The sequence below is a fragment of the Musca domestica genome, unplaced genomic scaffold (assembly GCF_030504385.1).
Source record: "Musca domestica strain aabys unplaced genomic scaffold, Musca_domestica.polishedcontigs.V.1.1 1, whole genome shotgun sequence".
In the NCBI taxonomy this organism is placed as follows: Eukaryota; Metazoa; Arthropoda; class Insecta; order Diptera; family Muscidae; genus Musca; species Musca domestica.
Window position 1 is genome coordinate 24,469,335 of NW_026712114.1, and position 25,708 is coordinate 24,495,042.

The 25,708-nt window shown below is 34.7% G+C and overlaps 1 protein-coding gene across 2 annotated transcripts in view; it reads left to right on the forward strand.

Annotated features, from left to right (window-relative positions):
• Positions 1-25,708, forward strand: part of LOC101900138 (cubilin) — a 225,946-nt gene that overhangs the window by 15,704 nt on the left and 184,534 nt on the right. For both annotated transcript variants that reach the window (XM_020035575.2, XM_059120932.1), the window contains exons 5-7: positions 1,557-1,616; positions 1,680-1,915; positions 2,039-2,269. In XM_020035575.2, coding sequence (XP_019891134.2) covers positions 1,557-1,616; positions 1,680-1,915; positions 2,039-2,269 — 527 coding nt within the window. The remainder of the gene's footprint in view (positions 1-1,556; positions 1,617-1,679; positions 1,916-2,038; positions 2,270-25,708) is intronic.

The following is a 25,708-nucleotide window of genomic DNA, read 5'->3' on the forward strand; positions in this document are numbered from 1 at the left end:
ATTATTATTATTATTATTATTATTATTATTATTATTGTTATTATTATTATTATTATTATTATTATTGTTATTATTATTATTATTATTATTATATTATTATTATTATTATTATATTATTATTATTATTATATTATTATTATTATTATTATTATATTATTATTATTATTATTATTATTATTATTATTATTATTATTATTATTATTATTATTATTATTATTATTATTATTATATTATTATTATTATTATTATTATTATTATTATTATTATTATTATTGTATTATTATTATTATTATTATTATTATTATTATTATTATTATTATTATTATTATTATTATTATTATTATTATTGTTATTATTATTATTATTATTATTATTATTATTATTATTATTATTATTATTATTATTATTATTATTATTATTATTATTATTATTATTTTATTATTATTATTATTATTATTATTATTATTATTATTATTATTATTATTATTATTATATTATTATTATTATTATTATTATTATTATTATTATTATTATTATTATTATTATTATTATTATTATTATTATTATTATTATTATTATTATTATTATTATTATATTATTATTTTTTTGTTAAAAAAATTTCCAAAGTGGTTCCAAATGATGGATGGTATTCAAAGTTCGCCCCGGCCGAAGATACAGCTTTTAATTTTTTTAAACCTTATATTTCGGCCTCTTATTCTTTTTTCGAGGCAGATCCTCTCCTCTAATTTTGGAAGGGTTTTGCCTCAATAGTGCGACAGTCCCTTTCTAGAATTTCTTGGATATCCTGGTCACCTTTTCCAGCTACGGTGGCTGTAATGTGATTCCCACGGGATTTTGACAAAAAAAATCATTAATATTTTACCATGAATGCTTTATAGGAACAATCCATTATTTTTCAGCTTACTGGTAATGCAGGGCATATATATTTGGCATTATTTTTAGGTTGCTGTTTATGCAGAGGGTATAATACAAGTATTTTCGAAATGTCTCATTTTGTTTTTGTCTTAAGTTTTTATTCGAACGAAGTACTCATATTAGACCCTTTAAAGTATTCTTGATCAGGATAAAATTATATGCCCTTGTAGTATTACTATGTGTTCGTCCATCTGCCTTTTAATGTTCTATTCGGCTCCAAAATGTTTGTTTGGATCTGTACAAAAACTTTGACTCTACTGAGCTTAACGTCGTTTTTATACCCTCCACCATACATAGTATGGAAGGTTTATTAAGTTCGTCATTCCGTTATTATTATCTTATTATTATCTATATAGATCTACGATATCGTATAGCCCCCACATAACGGTACCCCCGTATTTTGATGATTTTAGCCACATTTTCTAATAGAATAGTCTGAAAATCCACACGAGGAGTTATTTGTGGGCACTTTACCCCCTGAAAGGGAATTGTCTATATAGGTCCAAAATATCGTATAAACCCCACATAACGGGTTTTCATGCTCGGCCCTGCCGAACTTACTGCTTTTTTACTTGCTACTTCTTATTTTGTATCTTTTATTATTATTATGTAATTTTCAGGCCTGAAACCCGTGTTGAACTTATATTCGAAGAATTGGAAATTCCCAGAGATGGTGAAAGGTATTTAACTAAAAAAAAGCATCTTTCAAATTAAATTATTTTTTCTGTACAAATAACTTACAGTTGCAATTTAGACAAGCTAACCATCTTCGATGCTGAATCGCTCAACATGAACGCTGTAATCGATGTCCTGTGTGGCAATTCGTCGAGCGGCAACCGACACATCCTCAGCACGGGGCCGGATCTTTTAATCGAATTCAATGCCAGTTCCAATGTAACGGCAAAAGGATTTCGTGGCAAATTCAAATTCATACCAAATAATGAAATTATGGAAATGAAAAAGACCAACAAAGCTACAGGTAAATTGGCGCCGGAAATGCAATGAATGGCTTTTCCATGGGTGGGGAGGGGTTGGAGGAAGAGGTGGAAAAATGATTGATCATTCTGTATTGCGATGTCCTTTTGTTTTCTACTCCAAATAGATATACCATTTGTGGCGGATATGTATAGTGGAGGTGGTGGTGGTGCAGGAGGTCTTGGTGGTGGTTTAGTTGAAGCTGATACCATTATTGGCAATAGTTTAGCTGGAATAAAAATGGACAACAATGTCATTCGAGGCAGTGGCTCAACTGCACGAAAACAAAACTTAATGGCTTTCAATGCGATGGACAGCAACAACAATGCAAAAGTTTTTAAAGGTTTTTCAAAGGAGGGTAAGTTGGCCAAACTACTCTAAACTTCTAAATCAATCAATTGAATATTTTATAATGCACATTTGTTGTTTTTTTCATTTTTTTTTGTTGGTCCGGACAAAGTATTCTCGAAATCGATTCGAGATATTTGAACGAATAAAGCAATAACAAAATATCGTTTTAGTTTGAAAAAAAAAAAAACAAAAACAATTGATTGTTATTTATTTAACTAGAAAGAATGTCTAGTGGAACAGTGGGGCAGGTTATTGCTATTGATTTTATGGAACATGAGTAGCATGAAACCTGTTTTTTTTTCTCTATTTACTATCGAATTTCTTTTAAATGTTATTGAATATATTTGAAATAATTTTTTTCTAGTTTCTTTTTGTTTATGAATAATTAATAGTAGAAAACGAAATTAAATCTAATGCACGCTTGATAAAAGTGATATACATATTTATTAAGAAAAAAAAAGTAAATATTTTTTTTCGAATCCAGTCGAAATGCATCTTTCCAGTCAATTAGTTGCGCAAAACTTGAAATATACAATAGCAATTTAAGTGTCTGTATTGAATCTATTATTCTTTCAACACCACCGAAACGAGTTTGGGCGCCAATAAAGTGCAAGTATGAGTTTGGCGTTTTCCAGATCAAATCTCAAATATATTCTTCCCAAAATTTAGTGGTGATGAAATTACTTAGCTGAATGGATTGCAATGAAATAACATAGCTTGTAGTTATATTTATGGTGAAATGGATAATTATACCCTACAACATTATGTGTTGGGTGTACTATAAGTTTGATTGGGCCAAAAATTATGTACGAAATATTGGTCCCCGACATAGGATACTATGTATGGATCTTCCTATTTCGACGAGCTGAGTCGATGTAGCTATGTATAGCCGTTCGTCCGTCCGTCTGTGCATGTTAATATGTAATCACACTACAGGTTGCAATCGTGGCCCGATCTTCACCAAATCAAGATGGAGTTAGGGTTAGGGTCAGAAGAGAAGCCTATTATTTTGGAGATAATCGCAAAATATTTAGGGGTTGAAATGGACCAAAAACTGAAAATTTCCTGATTTTACAGCTGCTCTACAGGTGGCAATTATATACCAAACGACGCGGAAGTTAGCATGGGGCTAGAATTTAGGGCTGGTCAGAAGCCTACCATTTGCTCATCGGACAATATTTAACGGGTAAAATAAGACATAAGGTTTATGTCAAAATACGAAAATTTCCACCAAACCGCAAAAACTTTTAATCCTGACGAAATCACAAATAAACGAAAATGTAACTTATGACCGTTACAAAGATGCTCATATCTCAAACTGCTGTCATTTCTAAGCCACTCGTCCGACAGCGGTTAAAATTATTCCACTGGCAGCTCGTTATATCGTTTACAAGCCTACAAAAGCATTTTAGTGAGAATTTTCCAGAAAAAAAGTTATTCGTGATGGAATTCAAGCGTGATAGTGTGATTTCTTCATATTTGGCTGGAAAACCACAGGTGGCTATAGTTAGAGCACTCCAGCATTTAAATGGGAATGAATCTTTTGTGTCTCATACCATCGCTCGTTACCGTGATACTGGTAACGTAGACCGACGTCAAGGAAGTAGACGGAAGAAAACAGCAACATCAGCAGAAGTAGTTCGAAAAGTAAAGAAGCGACTTGATCGAAACCCCGACGCAGGGGCCGGAAAATGGCTCGTGAGCTGAACATATCGCAATATTCCATATTGAAAAATCACCTCGGGGTAAAGCCATTGAAATTCCAAGAAGTTCAAGAACTTACACCGCAACAGAAAGAAAATAGACTGAAAGAGCTAAAGAGTTACTTCGCCGATAATTATCGCGAAAATATTTTGGAAGGTGTATTGAAGCCTTGTGCACGCAAACATTTTGGCCGCAGACTTTAGACGTTCCAACAGGACTCACCACGCGCCACCCAATAATGGTTACAAAATGAGGTTCCTCGCTTCATTTGTGCGCAATGGCTATCAAAATCTACGAATACCAATCCGTTGGACTATTGTGTCTGGAGTATTTTGGAAAGAAAGGTTGGCAATAAAAATTACCAAAGTGTCGATCACCTCAAGCTAGCGCTTCGCCGGGAATGGGCTAAAATACCGCAGAGCCACATTTGGGCAGCGTGTGACGATTTCATTGGCCGTTTGAAGGCCATAACTCGTGCCAAAGGTTTCAAATGGTGGAGGATATTCAAAGTTCGGGCCGGCCGAACTTACTCCTTTTTTTATTTTTTATAAAAAAGTTATGGTCGTTTTCAGACGTTAAATATTATCCGATGACCATGAGCATGACTTCTGTCCCATCCTACATCCTTACCCCATGCAAAATTCCCCGTGAATTTGTATATAATTGAGACCTGTAGGACAAAAGGAAATGTTTCTACTTTTGGTCCATTTGAACCCCTACATTTTTTGCGATCATCTCCTCCATCAATAGCCATACATTTAACTTCATACTAAATTTCGTGTGAATCGGGACCTGTAGCGAGATAACAAATTAACATGGACAACCCACTCGACTCAGGTCGGCGAGATAGGAAAATCCATACATAATATCCTATGTCTAAGACCAATATTTCGAGATGTTACCTAAATGATTGCCCAATCAAACTTATATTACCCCCTACACGCTTATGTCGCTTCAAAAATGCTTTCTTCGAAGAGGCTGGTATCTAAGGCCGTCTGATCGTCATTCTTGAGAAGATGGGCCTGTTTCTTTCTAGCAATTAGTAGGTCCGATCTCAGAATCGCGTCAGGCATACCCTTCGGTATTAGAAATCTGACCTTAAAATTTTATATTAATCTTAGTCAAGACCAATGTGGACTACATGGAAATGAAGAAGAGGTAGATATGATTGATAACCAACTATGCAGATTTCCCATGTTTTCAAACAAGATACCTAGGCTTGTAAAAGTAGATCCCATTATCTATCAGTTTGCTTTAAGCATATCCTCGCTAGTCAAACAACCCAACAACCAATTAATGTCTACAACTCTATCTTCTATTCATATCACCACTACTTCTTCCTCCTAGGATGAACACAATGGACTAAATGGACCTTATCAGCCAACCACTATATTCCATTAATTTTTCAACATCTCGAAATATTATTTGAGACCCCTCAGATCCCATACAATTCTTAATCGATTAAACGATATCCATCTGTCTGTCCTTTTGTGGAAATCTCACATTGTATTACACGAGTATGGAACTCTGAAATTTTAAACCACATTTGGTACTGTGTCTGTGTAGCTTTACCTCCCGTTTTTATACCCTACACCACAAGGTGGTCAGGGTATTATGTCTTTGTGCATTTGTTTGTAACAGGCAAAAGGAAACGAGATAGACCCATAGTTCCTTTTGATGATCTGCATAGAATCACATTCTGAGTCGATTTATGCATGTCCGTCTGTCCATGTATTTTTGTAAACAAAGTACAGTTCGCATTTATTGCCCTATCCACACGAAATTTTGCACAAGTCATTTGTTTGGCCCAAGGACGAACCCTATTGAAATTGGAGATAATTGGTCAAAATTTAGATATAGATCCCATATATATCTTCGTCCGATTTGCCTTTTATTGTGCACCAAACGTGTAATATCAGTCCGAATAGTATGGAATGGCCAAAGTATGGAGTATGCCAAAGTCTGGAGTATGCCTAATTTGATCGAAATCGGTTCAGATATAACTATAGCTCCCATATATATATCGTTCATCCGATTTGTTATTTTTGTCCTCCGCAGCCGTAATATGCACCCTGTGATAACAGTATTTGTGGAAATATATCAAATACAACTCAGAAATATCTTTGCCAAATTTTGTCAAGATCGGTTCAGATTTGGGTATAGCTTCCATATATATTTTTACCCGATTTCAAATTAATTGTGCACCAAATGGGCAATACAAGTCCGAATTTAAAAGATACAAATGCTTCGGCATATTTAGTCCTTTGAACTTTAAATTATAATTATAATCATAGGGTGTATGATTGAATTCTCCCATAAAAACATTTAGTAGATATGCGGAGCTCTACTAAATTAGCAAAGTGGTGTAGGGTATCATAAAGTCGGCCCCGCCCGACTTTAAGACTATCTTTACTGGTTTTTAAATATATTTTTTAAAGATCAACTTTTTTTTTAAATTTCCAACCAATTGAGCTGAAACTTGGAATTTCCGATTTTGTATCTAAGGTGTGGTTTTGGTGCCAAATATCAAATGCAGCATAGATATACCTCTGCTAAATTGTATAGATATCGGACCAGATTTGGATATAGCTCCCATATATATCTCCATCCGATTTCACGTTTGTTGTTACACTTTTGCAATGGTTTAAGAAACAAGAAGGACATTGAAGGAATTTAGTTTTAAGGACGAAATGTTCAAACAAACATTTTTCATCCGATTTAACTGAAAACATGTTTCTTTAAAGCAAAGCTACAGGGATATAACGATATATCTTCATATATTATAGGGCGATAAGTAACCAATTAATCACGTCATAATAATTAACAATTTACACCACTCAAAAACCTTGTTGCACAGTATTGCTATGAACACACCTTAAAATTGTATACAATGATATTTCACCAAGTCCCATTAAATCTTCAATTAAACAAAATTTAATTTAGGTATTTATCATCATCCACATATTTTGCGATAGTATGCAACTTTTAATGTATTTTTTCAAATCATAAAAATTATAATTCTAATAAATTTGAAAATTATTATGAATTACTGTATTGTTCCTAGCTATATTCCAACGATAGAACATTAAACAAATTCTAACAAGAGACAATCATCGCAAAGCGTGAGTAAGTACTTAACTGAACAATTTGTACAATCAATTTATATCCCAGCAAACATTAGCATATGATCTAGCCTTAAGCAAGTAGTTGTCGACGATTTTTTGTATCAAAGCCGGAGTTGGATGTCCATAACCAAAGCCAGAAAATGTTTTTGCTCGAAATGAACATAAATAATATGGCATACACATTTTGAATCGAGCCTAAGACTCAAACTCCGACCTTGACTTCGGATGAATATTAAATTCCTCAGTTGAAAGATGTTGGAAAATCTTCAAAGATTTCCCTAAACAATTTTCATTTAACTTTTATAGCACCCCTTTCTTTCTAATATTTTTAACTGGGATATAGCAGAACTCCATTTATTTAACGCCATCACATTGTTTAGTCACTTCAGTTGTGGGTAACAAGAGCAACGGGTGTGAGCACTGATGTTTGACCTTAATTTTAAACGGATACGGAAATGAACCACAGCAACGGATGTGCTTGTGTTTTTTTCTTCTTCTTCTCCTTTTTACCATCTATGCCAGCAGACAGTTATCCAACTAACCAAGTGGCAAGAATGGTTGTAAGTTCCCCACAATGCAACTCAACGCAACGACATTGCCCTTAGCGTTGCGGTTTGCTGTTCATTTAACTGTCTGACGTTGTGTCTACAAGGAAATGTGGGGGATGGACGAATAATCAGTTGGGAATTCGGTCGGAGAGTTTGTTTTTTTATTTCAAAAGCAATGATGAAACTGTGTAAAATAATTGGAGCCAATGTTTGGGAAAAGTGAGACTTTTAATACCAAAGATATTGGGTATTGATACTGTCAAAACGTGCCTAGTCGAAATAACGCTTTTAGACCCTAGGTCTCTTTGGGCCAAATTCGCTTCAGGACATTTGGAGTCGATCTAGCGATGTCCGTCCGTCCGTCTGTCTGGCTGGAGCGCACGATAACTCTCGAAGGGAGTATCCGATTTGGTTCAAATTGGTACATCGTAATACTTTTGTCAAACTTAGATCGAGTTCGAAGATGGGCAATATCGGTCCACTCCTTGTGGCACCTCCCACAAAAAAGGTCGCAATATTCAAAAAATAAATTTTTAGCACAGAAAAATAAGGGATAATCCGATTTTGCTCCTAATTTGCAAATCCTAATATTTGCCTCAGTTATCGATCAGGTGCAAAAATGGATAATATCGGTCCACTCTATCAAGTGCCTCCCCCAAAAAGAGTAGAAATTTTTAAAAATTTTAATAATTATATATTATATAAAGTGTGACGTAAGAATCCGATAATCTTAAAATTTCACACATCCCAATATTTTTATAAACTGAAGATCTGGTGTTAAGATGGAATATATCGGTCCACCCTCCTAATACCTCCCCCGCAAAAGGTCAAAATTATAGATATTTAAGTTCCATCTGTAAGCTCCAAACGTTCTTGCTTAAATCCATCCAAAATTCATAAAACCTACATAAAATGATGTCTTAAAAAATACCCAAACATAGATCTGAAACCTCTACTTAAAGTCCATTAATGTGACTATAATAATAACAAGTAAAAACGCAGCTATGGTCGGCCCTCCACCATTTGGAAAGAACTTCAAAATTTCAAAAAATTACGAAAAATACCCTTATTCTTTTATACGGGAGCTATACGAAAAACGGACCTGAATACGAAATTTTTAGGCATAAGCTGAAGTACCCATTACAAACTTCGAATACGAAATTTGAAACAATTCGGATAAATAATGTCGCTAAAATCATCAAAATACCGGATATCGGGAGGTACCGTTATATGGGGGCTGTACGAACACGTGCACCGACATGACACATTTAAGATCTTAACCCGCCTTCTCACAAAATACACATGTGTGCAAACTTTTAGCCTTATATCTCAATTCGTTCGAAGAATATCAAGATTACAACAAAAAGACAGAATTTTAGAATTTATTTGTTTCTTAGAATTTTACGCTGATCCAGAATATACATAGTTTGTAGGGTCTACCATGAATATTTTGAGGAGGTACAAACGGAATGACAAAGATAACATACCCTGCATAGAATGGTGGAGGGTATATAAACTACGATTACAGTTCCGATGGCTTCTTATACAATTCACAAAGGTTATTCAAATAGCCATAATTATAGCTGAAAAAGCTGCTTGAAAAAACTACCCTAAAAATTCACGATTGTAGTCCTGAAAGCTGGTCACGAAAAAGTTCTCTAAATGCTCCACATAAATCTCATTATAAAAGTTTCACTAAGAGCTCTGAAAATTTGACTTAAACGTTCTTTATGAAATTTAGATTTAAGTCTTACTGAACTAAAAAATGTCGGATACAGAATCCACGAGGAAAGCTCTGCAGGCGTCAAGAAAAAAGTTCATTCTGGATTTTTAAATGAAAGCCGTTAAGGTTTTATAAAGAAGTTTCATATGAATCCATGAGATTTAACAATGGTAGCTTTGATGGCTCCTAAAAAATACTGCATTTAAGGCCACATGAAATATATTTCTTATAATATCCTCGGTTGTCTCAATGTCACAAAAATTTACGAACAGAGCTCTGAAGGGTCATAATCAGTAGGTTTCTACGAATTTTTGATTAAAGTCATATATATATTGTCGACATTTTCTAGTCTACAAATATATGCCAGATTTTTATCTAAAGTTTGCGCATTGTTAGGCCACTTGGAAACTTAGATCTTATTCGAAAAAATACTACACGAAATATCTGAATCACTCACTTACAGCAGCCAAGAGCATCGTGGTATCTATGGTATCATAATTGTCGTTTGGAGTTCACACTCCGCCCAATTTCTCTGTCTTGTTTGCAATCAAAACTTATTTCCATTTATTGAAAGGCTTCAGAATATCTTCATGTATTTAATAAATCCTTAATTATTGGGTGGCGATCTTTCCATACCTCCTCTTACCAGATATGGTTCCCGACCCTTCTAAGACACCCTGTCCTAATGTGGCACATCAACTGGTTATTGCAACATCCCGTAGTGCAACATCGCTGTGCGGATGTTCACTTACGAAATGGTAAAAAATACCGCTGTAAAACTCTTGGAGAATGCTTCGTCCGTGTGTCTGTTTGGGTGAAAGTAAAGTTTAAGGTGTTGTTTTGCTTTGCTTTGTTTTCATTTTCTAGCGCTCTATTTCATGAATGAATTTTCCATCCCACATCATCTTCAGTCGGCAAAAGTCAATGTCTTTATCGTTAAACCAGTTCACCCATCCCTGCTCCTTGGAATTTTATTCGTAAACATTCTGTCGTATTGCCATTCGTTGCATCCTTGCCATTGGTTGACTTCCACACTTCCCGAATAAAAATAAGTCAAGCAGAAGATAATATGGATATCCTGGCTTTGGTCCTCTACTCCACATAAAAGAGTTTAAATAGCGTTTTCGCCATTTAGTTTGAAGTGGTCTTTCAATTGCAGTGAATGTGCGGCGGCATCCATCCTTGTGTAGAAGAAGCTTTTTGATTGCGCGGGAAATTTTATGAGCGGAATTTAAATTCATTACGAAAGTGTTGTGTTTTTGAAGGCTTGATTAGCTTTAATTGAAATATAAAATGTTTATTGTCAATGCGTTTATAATTATTTGTTCAATTACTAAATATAAAACAAATTCTCAGAATTTGACTTCTTTGACAATATTTGAGCCCTTGCCATTAGTTGTGGGATCAATGATAATAGGCAATCATGGAAATAGTAGTAATAATGCTTCGATGGCATTTGTGGACAGCGTGACTCCGAATCCTTTGTGTTTATTTGGTAACACAGTGACGCCAACTGAACACAACATGTTGGTGACTGGAAATGCAACAAATCGTAAGTAAATGCAAAAAACGGCCGAACACAATGGAACTGTAAACTATTAGCAGTTTGGGTATACGTTCGACACTTATTGTTCTGTAAGAGTGTATTTATGGTGCTTAATTAAAAAAATATAGAAAATCTAAAGGCTCCTCAGTATAGTCCTATAAAAATATCCGTGATCAACAGAACCCCTTAAATGAATTAAAAAAAAATGTGAATACCAAAAGGTTTCTGAAAAAATGTAAATGTACAAAATCTCATGAAAAAATATAATTAAAAAATCGAAAAAAATAAGCCTTGTTATTAAAAGTTCGAGATTATTGCTATTCCAATTATTTAAATTAACGATTATAGTTTCCGAAAAGTAAAAAAATAATTCAAAATTATGGTTCTTCTTAATTTTAAAATATTATATTTAAGAATATATTTATTAAACAACAAATAAAAAAACACAAATAATTCCCTGAAAATCCACGTCTCAAGAATTGTATTATAAAATCCACGATTAGAGTTCCTCCAAAAAAAAAAAAAAAAAAATATATAAAGATTTAAAAATAATAGCTCCCCAAAAGCTTGTATTAAAAATTACGGATTGTAGCTTATCCAAAAATATTTCAAAAAATCCCCGAATATAGCTTTTCCATTAATTTAATAAAAAAAACACAGCAGCTCCACTAATAATTTTATTAAAAATCCACAATTATAGCGTAGAAGTCATCTCCAACAAGTAAGCAAAGGCTACAGTCGAGCGGGGCCGACCGTTGAATACCCTACAACACTGTAATAAGTGATACAGTTTATATAGGCGAGATACTCGAAAGAATTCCACAAGATATTGTGACAAATAATAAAAGAAAACCATCAGGTTCCGTTCTCTAATTTTCGAATAATAACAACTTAAACTAATTTGCTCATTTCCAATTTATTGGTAGATGTTGCACTTAAATGGTCTTCCTAGATCTGGAACCAATATTTCCCAAAGACCTATAATCTCTCAGAAGCGGCAAAAGATTAACATTTATTATTGGTTTTTGACTGAAACGCATCTATATGAGATAAAGCCATTTGACTATATTCTTCAACGAAATCAGCGTTAACGAGCGTCAGAAGTGCGTCTTTCCTGTATTTGTGAATTCTCCAAAAAGTCACTGGAATTGAAATTTTCGTATTTTGTCTACAAAAGTTGGCAAATTATTTCACACAATGAATATTTTTGGATGGTCATCCAAAACTGCTTGGCTTTTGCAATGTCCGGTAACCCCCATTCAAATGTGCGTGAGGATCGGGCGATAATTACGACCTGCTGACAATTTTGCAGTTTTTTGGTCCATTTCAACCCCTAAATATATGGCGATCATCTCCAAAAAGAGAAGGCTTCTATTCTGACCCTCATCTTATCCCAATGCAAAATTTCATAAGGATCGGGCCATAAATGCGATCTGTATATGATATCCTGATAGCCTAACTACTTAGTTTTGTTAGCTGTAGAAATATTATCAAACGTTTAATTCAAAATGAAAATATGCCAAAAATATGAGAAAATTGGAAAAATATGAGAAAATTTTACAAAATCAATATTTTCATCTTTAGAGAGATATTTTTATGCGATTTTTTTAGACGTTTTTTCTTTCCTGCCAAGGGGCCATTCTGAATTAATGAGAACTGTCGAAATCAATTCAGCCGTTCTCGACATATAAGAGATCTTTCAAGCATATCTTCTTTGATAGACATATATATAGCACATATTTTGCTATATATTCGATTTGTTGGATCTTAACATAAATGTAAAGATCAGAAGTAACCTTGTCATGGCTTTGTGATTTCGCCGGGATTTAAAATATTCGCGGTTTAATGAAAAATTTTGAATTTTTTCAACACAAAAGATATGGTTTATTTTACCCGCTAAATATTATCCGATGACCACACAAATTGGTAGGCTTCTTCCCCGCCCTCTAACTCTAGCTACATGCGAAATTCCGCGTCGATTGGTCTATAATTGCGACCTGTATAGCTACTGCAAAATCCGACATTTTTTCAGTATTTGGTCCATTTCAACCACTAAACATTTGGCGATCATCTCCAAAAGAAATAGGCTTCTATTCTGACCTTAACCCCACCTTCGTGCAAAATTTCGTAAGGATCGGGCCGTAATTGCGACCTGTAGCGTGATTACAAATTAACATGGACAGACGGACAGACGGACAGACGGACGGACATACATAGCTAGATCGACTCAGCTCGGCGAGCTAGGAAGATCCATATATACATTCCTATGTGGGAAATCAATATTTCGAGGTGTTACATAATTTTTGGCCCAATCAAACTTATAATACCCCCAACAGTGTTGTAGGGTATAAAAACACAGCAGCTCCACTAATAATTTTATTAAAAATCCACAATTATAGGGTAGAAGGCATCTCCAAAAATGCTATTAAAATATCCACAACTTAAAATATTAGATTTGTTCCACCAGTTTATTTTAATATTCAAAATACATAATTTTTTTCATTATTTTTTGAACAAAATTTGGAAACAAAACTTCATACATCGTACTCTTAAGCTGCACTAGTTCGATAGAACTTTATTCTTATTCAAGTGTTTCCATTTTCGAAAAGGATAATCGAAAAATTATTACTTCTTGCACTTCGTCGTGATGTTTACCGAATATCATATTAGTTTAACCCTAGCATCCAATTTTTCTGGCCAAAATTATTTCAACTACAGACACCAAAAGTGACATCCATATCAAATTTCTGAATTTGAGCTCTATTCCTTTACCAAATTAAAAATTCAGTACAATTCGTACAATTATGGTACCTATTTTCAAAACTATCCCTATATCTCAATGCCAGATACCAATAGAAATGCTACATCAAATTTCGGGATTTCAGTTCTATCCCTTCATCCAATCAGCAATTTAGGACTTTTCGTACAATTATAGTACACATTTTGAGAACCACCTCCACATCTTACATCCGGATACCAACAAAGGCCTCAAAATCAAATTTGAGGATTTCGGCTCTATACCATCACCCAATACCAAAATTAGTACCATTTAGTACGTTTCGTACAAATTTAGAATGCACCACCGTCAAATCTCAAACGCAGTAATCGAAATACCAAATTTGAGTATTTTATATGTATCTATCTGCATAGAATCACATTCTGAGTCGATTTATGCATGGTCGTCCGTCAGTCTGTCCATATATTTTTGAAAAGAATGTACATGTTGCATTTATTGCCCGATCCAGACGAAATTTTGCACAAATCATTTGTTTGCACCATGGACGAACCCTATTGGAATTGGAGATAATCGGTCAAAATTTAGATATAGCTCGCATATAAATCTTTGTCCGATTTGCCTTTTATTGTGCACCAAACGTGTAATATCAGTCCGAATAGCATAGAATTTTGCACATACGACTAAATAAGGACTGAAAATTAGTGTGTCAATTTTGTTCTAAATCGGTTCAGAGATAACTATAGCTCCCATATATATTGTTCATTCGATTTGTTATTTTTATACTCCGCAGCCATAATAATATACTCTGTAACAACGATATTTGGGAAAATATCAAATACAGCTCTGAATACAGCTCTATCGATCGGTTCAGATTTGGATATTGCTCCCATATATATCTTCGTCTGATTTGCCTTCTGTTGTGCACCAAACGTGTAATATTAGCCCAAACGGGATGGAGTTTGGCATTTACGACCAAATTGAGTCTAGAAACAAGTACGTCAAGTTTGGTGAAAATCGGTTCAAATATAACTATAGCTCTCACATATATATTATTTATCCGATTTGTTGAATTAGTCTTGCACAGCCGTAATATGCAGTTCGTAGTAACGATATTGAGGGGAAATATATCAAATGCAGCTCTGAAATACCTTTGGTAAATTTTATCGAGATCTGTCTAGATTTGGATATAGCTCCCATATATATCTTTATCCGATTTCAAGTTAATAGTTGAATGCGTAATACAAGCCCAAACTGAAAGCCACAAATACCTCAGCAAATTTAGTAGAAATCGACTCAAGAAGGATATTCCTCTCATATATTAGTTCTTTTGGACTTTAAATTATATAATTTAAACTATATAAACTATAATCATAGTTGGTAGGATTTAATACTCACAAATTCACCATAAAAACTTTTATTTGTTATGTGAAGTTCTACTAAATATGTAAAGTAGTGTAGGGTATCAGCCCCGTCCGAGTCAAAAATCTCCCTTAATACTTGAATATCCTTAGAACTAGATTTTCTAAGGCCTCTATACAGCCTTGGCCATATATAAGGGGATTTCAATATTTTTAGATATATCACGCACCATTTAGTATGGAGCTTTAACATTTATAGAGATCTAATTCACATGTCTTCTTTTTATACCCTCCACCATAGTATGGAGGGTATATTAAGTTTGTCATTCCGAAATATACACCTCGAAATATACATTTTAGACCCCACAAAGTATATATATTCTTGATCAGCATAAAAATCTATGTCGATTTATCAATGTCCGTCCGTCTGTCCCTCTGTCCGTCTCTCCGTCTGTGGAAATCACTCTAGCTTCCGAAGGAAAGGCAAAACTCAAAAATTCAGCCGAGCCTGGCTGTGGGATTTGAACCGCGGACCTCGGTGTGCAGCCAACTAGAAGTTGCCGTCTCTACGTTCAGAGCCATTAACCCGTCTTCCTAAAGCAGCACTAAAACAAGTGTATGCATTGGAAGCAATGTAGTTGTTGTGGACAAAAAATCCATCACTACAAAAACAAAAACTTTGCTGTGAAAAAGATCTGCCAATAGAACTTGAGTCGAACCTGGAGAGTTTCTAGTGTATAATTCGCATATGCTAATTTGCAATAAGTTCGAAATATATACTACTTTCCAGAGAACGGCCCTTGTAAGCCATCATCCACACCAAATATGCCTGATGAGCCGCTTAACCAACGGCGAAACGCGTCGCATAGTGGTGAGTGTGTGATAGTGTCTATCTGGCTTTCCTTTTCACTGCAAATTTCAGATCATTAAGCTCGTCTTAAAAGAGAAAACAAACACATAAATCATAAAACATGATCTTCGCCTTAACAAGGCAAAACGGAAAAGAAGTAGGTTGATAAAATTTTACTCAAATGTGTACTATGTCTGCAGGACTTTTGGTATTGGATATGGGCCATGTAGGTCCCTCCCGATATTCGGTATTTTGATGATTTTAGCGACATTATTTACCGGAATTGTTTCAAATTTGGTATTTGACATTTTTAAAGATACTACAGCATAAAACAGAAAATGGGCCATGAAGGTCCACGTCTTCGTATAGCCCCCATATAACGGTATCTCCCGATATTCGTTATTTTGATGATTTTAGCGGCATTATTTACCGGAATTGTTTCATATTGTGCATTTGACGTTCATAATGGATGCTACAGCCTACCACAGAAAGTTGTCTGTGCAGGTCCACGCCTTCGTATAGCCCCCATATAACGGTACCCCCCGAATCATTCATGAATTTCGCATTTGAAGTTCGTGAAGTTCGATATTATTACTATGACAGAAAATTGCCTGTGCACTATAAACAGATTTTTTTTTTTCAAGTTTCGCATTTCAAAAAAGTTGCCTATGCAGGTCCACATCGTCGTATAGACTCTAATATACGGCTACATTAGGTATTTTAAAGATTTTAACAGATTTTTAAGAGATTTTATTTTATTTGAAAATTGTTAAATTTATACCAAATGGTGGAGGGTATTCAAAGTTCGGCCCGGCCGAACTTACAGATTTTTTCCTTGTTTTAGATCTGTTTTTAAAATTTACTGGATTTCTCCTTTAAATATTTTTTTTGTTGTACAGTGTAATAAATCTTTGAAATTTGACCCCTTAAATAATGATATTTTTTTAATAAAACTCTTCCAAAATAAACAGACACGCCTATTTCTCTCTGCTGATGTGCAGCAGATGAGAGCAACAATATCCATTGTATTATTAACTTTATTATTACCTATTTGTCTTTTGTTGACATTCGTTGAGATCATATTTTTGTACATGGACTATGACACTCTCATTTAATTTTTGAGAAGGAAATAGGATTGAGTTTGTCATTGAGCACCGTAGAATATATGTAAACTTTTTGTAAAATATCACAATTGAGGGGAAAATCTAATTTTCTATTTATTTATACTGTATATATTCTCCTATAAGAAAGTGATTTTCCCCACGCAATATTAAAAAGTAATTGGTGGCAATATCAACTGTAATTCCTATTCTTCCTATTCGTTGTATATATTTGCGGCGCCTGGTCTGCCATCGAGCCATCTTTAATATTGTTACTTCCTAAGATTTTGTAAGCAACCATGGATTTGGGCAATGAAAGCGGCTTTGAGAGCTTCGTCATGTCAGTTGAAGATCAATTTGACATGAGTTCCCCAAACGAATCCCTAAACTCTCCCAATTGGAATGATACTCTACGTATACCACCGGATTTGGTAAAGTGTACCCCCCAAAAGGATATATGATAAAATCGCAAGTCATTTCTCACTTACAATATTTTAATAATTTGTAGGTTACCTCTCCGCGAACGCCAAAGGGCGTCAGCAATTGTGTTTTAAAACTATTGCCCTCCTATCGTTTGAGACGTTTGCGCCATCATTTGGATGCTCACCGTCCATTTTTTCGCGATTAAAAATTATTTAATGTTTTATATTTGTTTTATTTTTATTTTTGTTTGTAATATTTGTATCATTATTTGTAAATACTTGGAAATTATTTGTATTTTTTTTTTATTATTATTGTTATTATTGCACATTATTGGCACAATTTAAATAAATAGAAATAATTGTTTGTTTTTGCAAAATTCAAAGTAAATCGATGTAATAATACTGTGTAACATTTGTTTAATCATGAGTCACATGCACAAGTTAGTGAAATACTGTAAAAGTAGAAGTTACCAAAACATGATCCGAAAAAATTCAAGTTATTTTATACTGTCTACTATAGTATGGAGAGTATATTATGTTTGTCATTCCGTTTGTAACACCTCGAAATATACATTTTAGACCCCACAAAGTATATATATTCTTGATCAGCATAAAATTCTATGTCGATTTAGCGATGTCCGTCCCTCTGTCCGTCTCTCCGTCTGTGAAAATCACTCTAGCTTCCGAACGAAATGAAGGAGGCTAATAACAATTTACTCAAATGTGTACTATGTCTGCAGGAATTTTGGTATTGAAAATGGTCCAAGTAGGTCCATGTTTTGTTATAGCCCCCATATAACGTTACCTCCCAATATTCCGTATTTTGATGGTGTTAGCGACATTATTCACCGAAATTGTTTCAAATATGGTATTTGAAGTTCGTAACAGATACTACAGCTTAAAACAAAAAATTATCTGTGCAGGTCCACGTCTTCGTATAGACCTTAATAAACAGCTGCATTCGGTATTTTTAAGATGTTAACAAAATTTTTAACCGATTTTTTTGTTTTTGGGAATTGCCAAATCCGTTCCAAATGTTCGGCCCGGCCGAACTTACAGCTTTTTTACTTTATTTAATCATCAAGTTCTTAAGAGAATTGTGGCCAAAACTTCCTAGCAAAAACGAGTTCTTAAGGAAATTAAAAAGACTTTCTGTTATAAAAGGCCCTGAAAACCCCGTAATTATAGCGATTGAACAAATCGACGATTTTTTGCCTGCGCATCGAATATTTTGGCTAAATGTCAAAAAAAATTATTTGATTTTGGCTTGGCAATAGGCTTGGTTTGGGGTGAATTTAGCTCAATTCTTATTTTTTTTATACCATGAGCATTGGGGCTATAGCCTCATCGTAATAACCACATGTCTCTATGCTCGAAATTAGTTTCAGAACATTTGAAGTTGGTGTAGCTATTTTCGTCTGTCTGTCTCTTGGAGGGAATAATAAAGAATGGTCGACTTTCTGATACCCTACACCAATTTTCACCAAAATCCATCAAATTTGAGCTGAGATTACAATTTTTAGTGAGTAAACGTGAAATGAAAAAATATATGGAAAATATAATCAAATCTGAACAGATCTCTAAAAAATTTAGCAACGGCATTTCTATGCTCTATCTGATAGCTCACACCAAACACGGTTGGCTTTAGCGTGCAAATTACGATTGTGGGGGAAAAAATAGCAAATCGGATGAACAATATATATGGGAGTTATGGCTATATCTGAACCGATTTTCACCAAATTTGACACACTTTCTTCCGGCCTGAATTCGTATATTCGTATGTGACAAGATCTATTAAATACGGGCTTATATTAACCATTTGGAGCACAATTAACTTGAATCATATAAATATATATATTGGAGTATATTACAAACTCGAACTGATATGGGAAAGTTATTTCTGATCTGTATTTGATATTTTTCCCGAATAGTGGGACATAAAATAACAAATCGGTTGAAAAATATATATGAAAACTATAGCTATATCTGGACCTATTTTTGAAATTTGATATACACAGGGTGAGATAAAAAACTGGAATAAAGTCAAACGCCATGATTTTTACATTTTTTTTGTTTAAATAATTTTGTTGAATGAAAGCAAAAAATGTCGGAAATAGCATCAAATTTTAGAATAAGTTTAGATTTGTTCGAATTGATCACCTTTGGCACGAGTTATGGCCTTCAAATGGCCAATGAAACTGCCACACACTGCCCGTATGTTGCTCTGCGATATTCTGGTCAATTCCCGGCGAAGCACTTGCTTGAGGTGATAGACACTTTGGTATTTTTGTTGTGACAACCTTGCTTTCCAAAATACTAAAGACACAATAGTCCAACGGATTGGTATCCGGAGATTTTGGTGGCAATTGTGCGCTGGAAATGAAGAGAGGAACCTCATTTTGTAACCATTCTTGGGTGGCGCGTGATGAATGCGATGGTACTGAGTCCTGTTGGAATGTCCAAGGTCTGCGGCCAAAAGGTTTTCGTGCCCAAGGCACACCCTCCAGAATATTTTTGCGATAATATTCGGCATTTATTCAGATGCCACGGTTGATTAATACGAGCGGAGAACGACCAACGGCTGTTATGCCGGACCACACCATCACCCTGGCCGACGCTTGAGTTCTGGTGGCCAACCGAAGGTGCACATGTTTAGCTGACCTCTTTGGCACGATAATTTTGTTTTTTTACAAACTGCTGGACAACGAATGTTTTCTCATTGGAGAAAACCAAATTCGGCAGTTCACCACTTTCGTCCAAGCTAAGGAACTCTTTAGCTCTTTTGAGTCTATTTTTTCCTAATAACGGACTTACCATCACAAAATGTTGCAGGAAGAGATTCTTTAAATACCTAAAATTAGAAAAGTGTCAATGTGTATGGTCAATTCATAATAGTGGATTTATCTTCGCAAAACTTAACAGGGAGAGATTTTGTTAGCTCAGAACTCAAAATGTGAAGTAATTCATAATTGGGCGTAACCGTCAAAATACCGAATATTAGGAAGTAACGCTATATGGGGCCCTTACCGAAACTTAGATTGATATGTCCCATTTTAATACCAAACGATAGAATGATTTTCGAAGCTAATCTCCGTTTTTGGGTTTTTGAATCCCATGTCTATTTGCATTGTCTTTACAACAGCTTGAAATATTTATTGCTATATGCATTCTTGATCAGTCCATTTCAAACTTATTTTCGCTATTTCCTTTGACATCTGACGGTCGGCCTCTTTGCTTAGAACTTTGCATTATGGTTGAGATAATTGTCATAGAATATACCTGCTCACGTGTAGAAATAGTGTGGCAACAGCTTCCAAGGCATGTCAATTTCGAAGAAGGGCTATATCGGTCCACGATATCGAATGGCCCCCATATAACGGTGCACCCCAATATTCGGCATTTTCATGATTTTAGGCACATTTTTTCAATGGAGTTGTCTAAAATTCTACACAAGGAGTTCTTTGTGGGTACTTTATCCCCTGGAAGTGAATATTCTGTATAGGTGCACGATATCGTATATGCCCCATATAACTGTACTGTATTTGAAGTTCGTTATGGGAACTGCAACCTATGACGGAAAATTGTCCATGCAGTTCCCCGTCTATAGTATAGCCCCCATACAAAAGTACCTCCCTTTATTCGGTATTTTGATGATATTAGAGACATTATTCATCGAAATTGTTTCAAATTTCGTATTTGAACTTCGGAATAGGTACTATGTACAGCCTATGACAGAAAATTACTTATCCAGCACCACGTCTTCGTATAGCCCCCCATATATAAAAGTTTTTATTTAAGCGGTATTTTTCGACGGATTTTTTTAAATATTTAAAGTTTCTTCAGAATGGTGGAGGGTATAAAAAGTTCGGCCCGTTTAAACTTAGCTGCTTTTTTACTTGTTTCTATTTTAAATTGATCTTATAAAACTCAAAATTTTTATTGATAAAAGTCTCATATGATTTACAATATGAGCACTTCGCATTGAGTTTTTTTTTTTAAAAAAAATTAAACATTTTTTATGGCAAAGGCAATAAAACATTTTACTGGGGCAAATTACTGTCGTTTTTAAATGCATTAACGTAAGTTGAATTTATTTAATTTTTTTTCGAACTAGGTTTATCTTCTACTTTGCCATTTTAGTCTATTTTAATATGTGGAAGTAATGTGTTGTTGTTTTGAGCGGAAATTATGATTTTATTATTATTACAAACCTTAATATTTACTAAGTGTGCTCAGTTTGGAGATAGTAACAACAAAATATTTGTATATCATTTTAACAACAACTCTATCTCTTAAATCAGATATACAGATTTTATGCCACACGCAGCTCCGACATTAATCTCTCTTGTAATATGGAAAATATGGCTTTAAATCAAAAGTATTACCAATTCCGCCACACATCATATTTAAACGATACCAGAAATAATAATTTCATTCTAATTGAAGCATTTTACACATTACAAGAAAAAATTTCCATTAGCTTTTAACAAAAACAAAAACATGTTTCTCAGTTCCAAGTCATTACAGCACTGGACAATTCCGCTTGTACTTCCACATTGTTGACGTTATTGGTTGTAATCGCTGACGACGACGACGACAACAGCAAGAATACTGAGTTCAAAGTATTATTCATTAGACGAGGTTAGTTAAATGGTTTTCTGTTTAAAATGAAATTGTCGGTGGACGACTTCCAAAGAAGTGGTGTTACATTTCTTGCTTGATCTGTGATATCTAAGGTAGCCTGGAACAGACTAGACGGTGTAATTATATGTAGAAAGCCATTCGTGCTGTGACGTCACGGAATGTTTACAAACAAATGAAATGTTAGGTTCGTTGACAACAATTACTCTGTGTGACGGGCCGTTTGACCGGTTGTCAATATCTTTTAAATTCCCCCCATTCGAAGGAGAGGGTAGAAGCAAATTTTGTTCGTCATGTTTGGCTGCAGAATATATTTAGCGCCCCATTCTGATTTAAATGCGAAAAATTTTCAATTCCAATGTAAATGTTTGCGATTAATTTTTGAAACATTGTCAGCGTACCCATGTACCTATTATATATTATGTTACATTATGACAACTGGAATACTTGTGATTACTCGACAAAAATAAACAACTTATTATTCCGAACCGAATTTTAAATATAGTAAAAACTTTTGATTTTTTCCTAAAGACAAAGAGTTTATCATTTCGAAATGAAGAGAAGGAATATTTTTTTTTTTTTTTTTGCAAAATGGCCAATGAAGGAACTTTCAATTTATATACTTAGTGATTGTCATTTGGTTTGATGAGCCACCTGTGGCTATTGAACAGAACTTAACAGCTCTAAATATTAACGATGAGAGAAAATATATAGCCATCGTACCAACGGTAAAAAATCATCATCATACTAAATAGTACAAAATTTCATAACTTCGATACGATCGATCGAATACGAAAGTTCTTAAGATATGCATATCCTACAACACTATGTTTTGGTAGTGTTATAAGTTTGATTGAGCAAAAAGGTTTGTAATACCTCGAAATATTGCACCTTGACATACAGGGTGAGATGGAAAAACAGCAGCCAAATTCAGACTGCTGCCATTTCTAAACCACTCGACCGACAGCTAATAAAATTATTCCAGTGACAACTCATTATATTGTTTACAAACGTACAAAAGCATTCTGGTGATAATTTTCCAGCAAAAAAGTTATTCGTGATGGAATTCAAGTGTGATAGTTTGATTTCTTTATATTTGGCTGGAAAACCACAAGTGGCTATCGTTAGAGCACTCCAGCATTTAAATGTGAAAAAATCTGTTGTGTCCCGTACCATCGCTCGATACCGTGATACTGGTAGCGTAGCCCGGCGACAAGGAAATGGACGGAAGAAAACAGAAACGGCAACATCAGCAGAAATGGTTCGAAAAGTAAAGAAGCGACTTGATCGAAACGCGCGTCGCAGTGGCCGCAAAATGGTTCGTGAGCTGAACATATCGCAATATTCCATTCGGAAAATATTGAAAAATGAGCTCGGGGTAAAGCCATTGAAATTCCAAAAAGTGCAAGAACTTACACAGCAACAGAAAGAAAATAGACTCAAAAGAGCTAAAGAGTTGCTTCGCTTGGCCAAAAGTTGTGAACTACCGAATTTGGTTCTCTCCGATGAGAAAACATTCGTTGTCCGTAAACTAACAAAACGATCGTGTTTACTTGCTAAAGAGGTCAGCTGAAAATGTGTACCTTCGGTTGGCCACCAGAACTCAAGCCCCGGCAATGATGATGGTGTGGGCCGCCATAACAGCCGATGGTCGCTCTCCGCTCGTATTCATCGACCGTGGCATCAGAATAAATGCCGAATATTATAGCGAAAATATTCTGGAGGGTGTATTAATGGCTTGAACCCGAAAACATTTTGGCCGCTGACCTTGGACATTCCAACAGGACTCAGCACTCGCCACTCAAGAATGATTACAGAATGAGGTTCCTCGCTTCATTTCCAGCGCACAATGGCCACCAAAATCTCTGGGAACCAATCCGTTGGACTATTGTGTCTGGAGTATTTTGGAAAGCAAGGTTGGCACTAAAAAATACCAAAGTGTCGATCACCTTTAGATAGATCTTCGCCGGGAATGGGCCAAAATACCGCAGAGCAACATTCGCTTTTTAAGCTCTATAATTTTTCCCATTACCAAATTTAGTAACATTTAGTACAATTATAGTATGCATATCCAAAACACCACGGACACCAATAGGAATATATATATCAAATCTCTGGATGTCAGTTCTATTTCTTCACGCAATACCAAATGTTGTACCATTCAGTACTTTTCGTACAATTATAGTACACATTTCCAAACCCTTGGATATCTCAACAGAGATTTGAATACCAAATTTGAGGATCCCAGTCCTCTCCATTCACCCAGTACCAAGTTTCATACAACTTAGTACTTTTCGTACATTTCCAAAACATCCTCCATATCTTGATTCCAGATACCAACAGAAATCCTAATATCAAATTTGAGGATTCCAGCCCAATCCCTTCGCCCAAAACCAAACTTAGTGCAATGTAGTACTTTCCGTACTAGTATAGAACACATTTTTGAAACCACCTCAACATCTACATAGATAACCACCCGAACTACACATGGATAGCGACCCTAATTACAAGTTTCAGATCGCAAACACTATCTGTAAACCCAGATTTTACCAAATATAGAACTATATATTAATAATAATATATTATTAATAGTTTCACCCATTACCAAATTTAGTACCATTTAGTACAATTATAGTACGCATATCCAGCACCTTCGCTCAATCACAGACCCCAAGAGTGACTCCAAGAGGATATCAGCCCCATTTCATCAACCAATACAAAATTTAGTACTATTTAGTACTTTTCGTGTAATTATAGTACACGTTTCCGAAACCACCTCCATATGTCGAGGCTGCACATGAACAGCAACACTAATATCAAATTTCAGATTTTAAGCACTGCCTGTTCAATCAATACCCAATTGTACCAAATATAGTACCATTTAGTTATTTTTATGCACTTGTAGTACCATTTTCAAAACTACTTCTTTTCACAAACCTACCCCCAAAAGGGACCCCAATAAAAATTTTGAAAATTCCAAATTCCGTTTACCCCAAATCAAACTGTTGTAAATCTAGTACCATTTCGTACAGTTCTCACACTTAGTAAACTTTTCCAAAACCACAATCATATGTCAAATTTACTTTCAAACCTTGATTCTCACACCAAATTGTACCATATCATAACCTTAAATTTCGAACTTTCAAAAACTCTCTGTTACATCAGTGATTGTCAATCCAAAATACAAAATTTCAAAATGCCAGCTTCCATCGTTCACCCTAAAGTAAACAGTTCTAAATTTAGTACCATTTAGTACAGTTCTCACACATAGTAGTACATTTTTCCAATATCACCTTCATGTATCGAACTTACTTCCCAACCTTGATTCTAATACTAAATATCAAGTTTTTTGCTCTATCCGTACACATATTACCAAATGGTACCATTTTAGAACTTTCCGTAACCTTAAAGTTCAAATTTCAAAAAACTCAAATCATTCTGCAACCCATTAGTGAGTCTTATTCCAAATACTAGCTCATTTCGTTTGTCCAATACAAAGTTTTAAAATTTTAGTACATTTTCGTACTCTTTGAGTACGAGTTTCCAAAACCCAGGCTTATCACGCTCCTACGAACAAAAAAACTGACTAGTAAACACAAATACGAATTTCCTACATACCTTAATCATATCACAAGAACCTGCATCATTCAATCCAATCTAAATCCTAATTCCAAATATCAGGATTGCAGTTC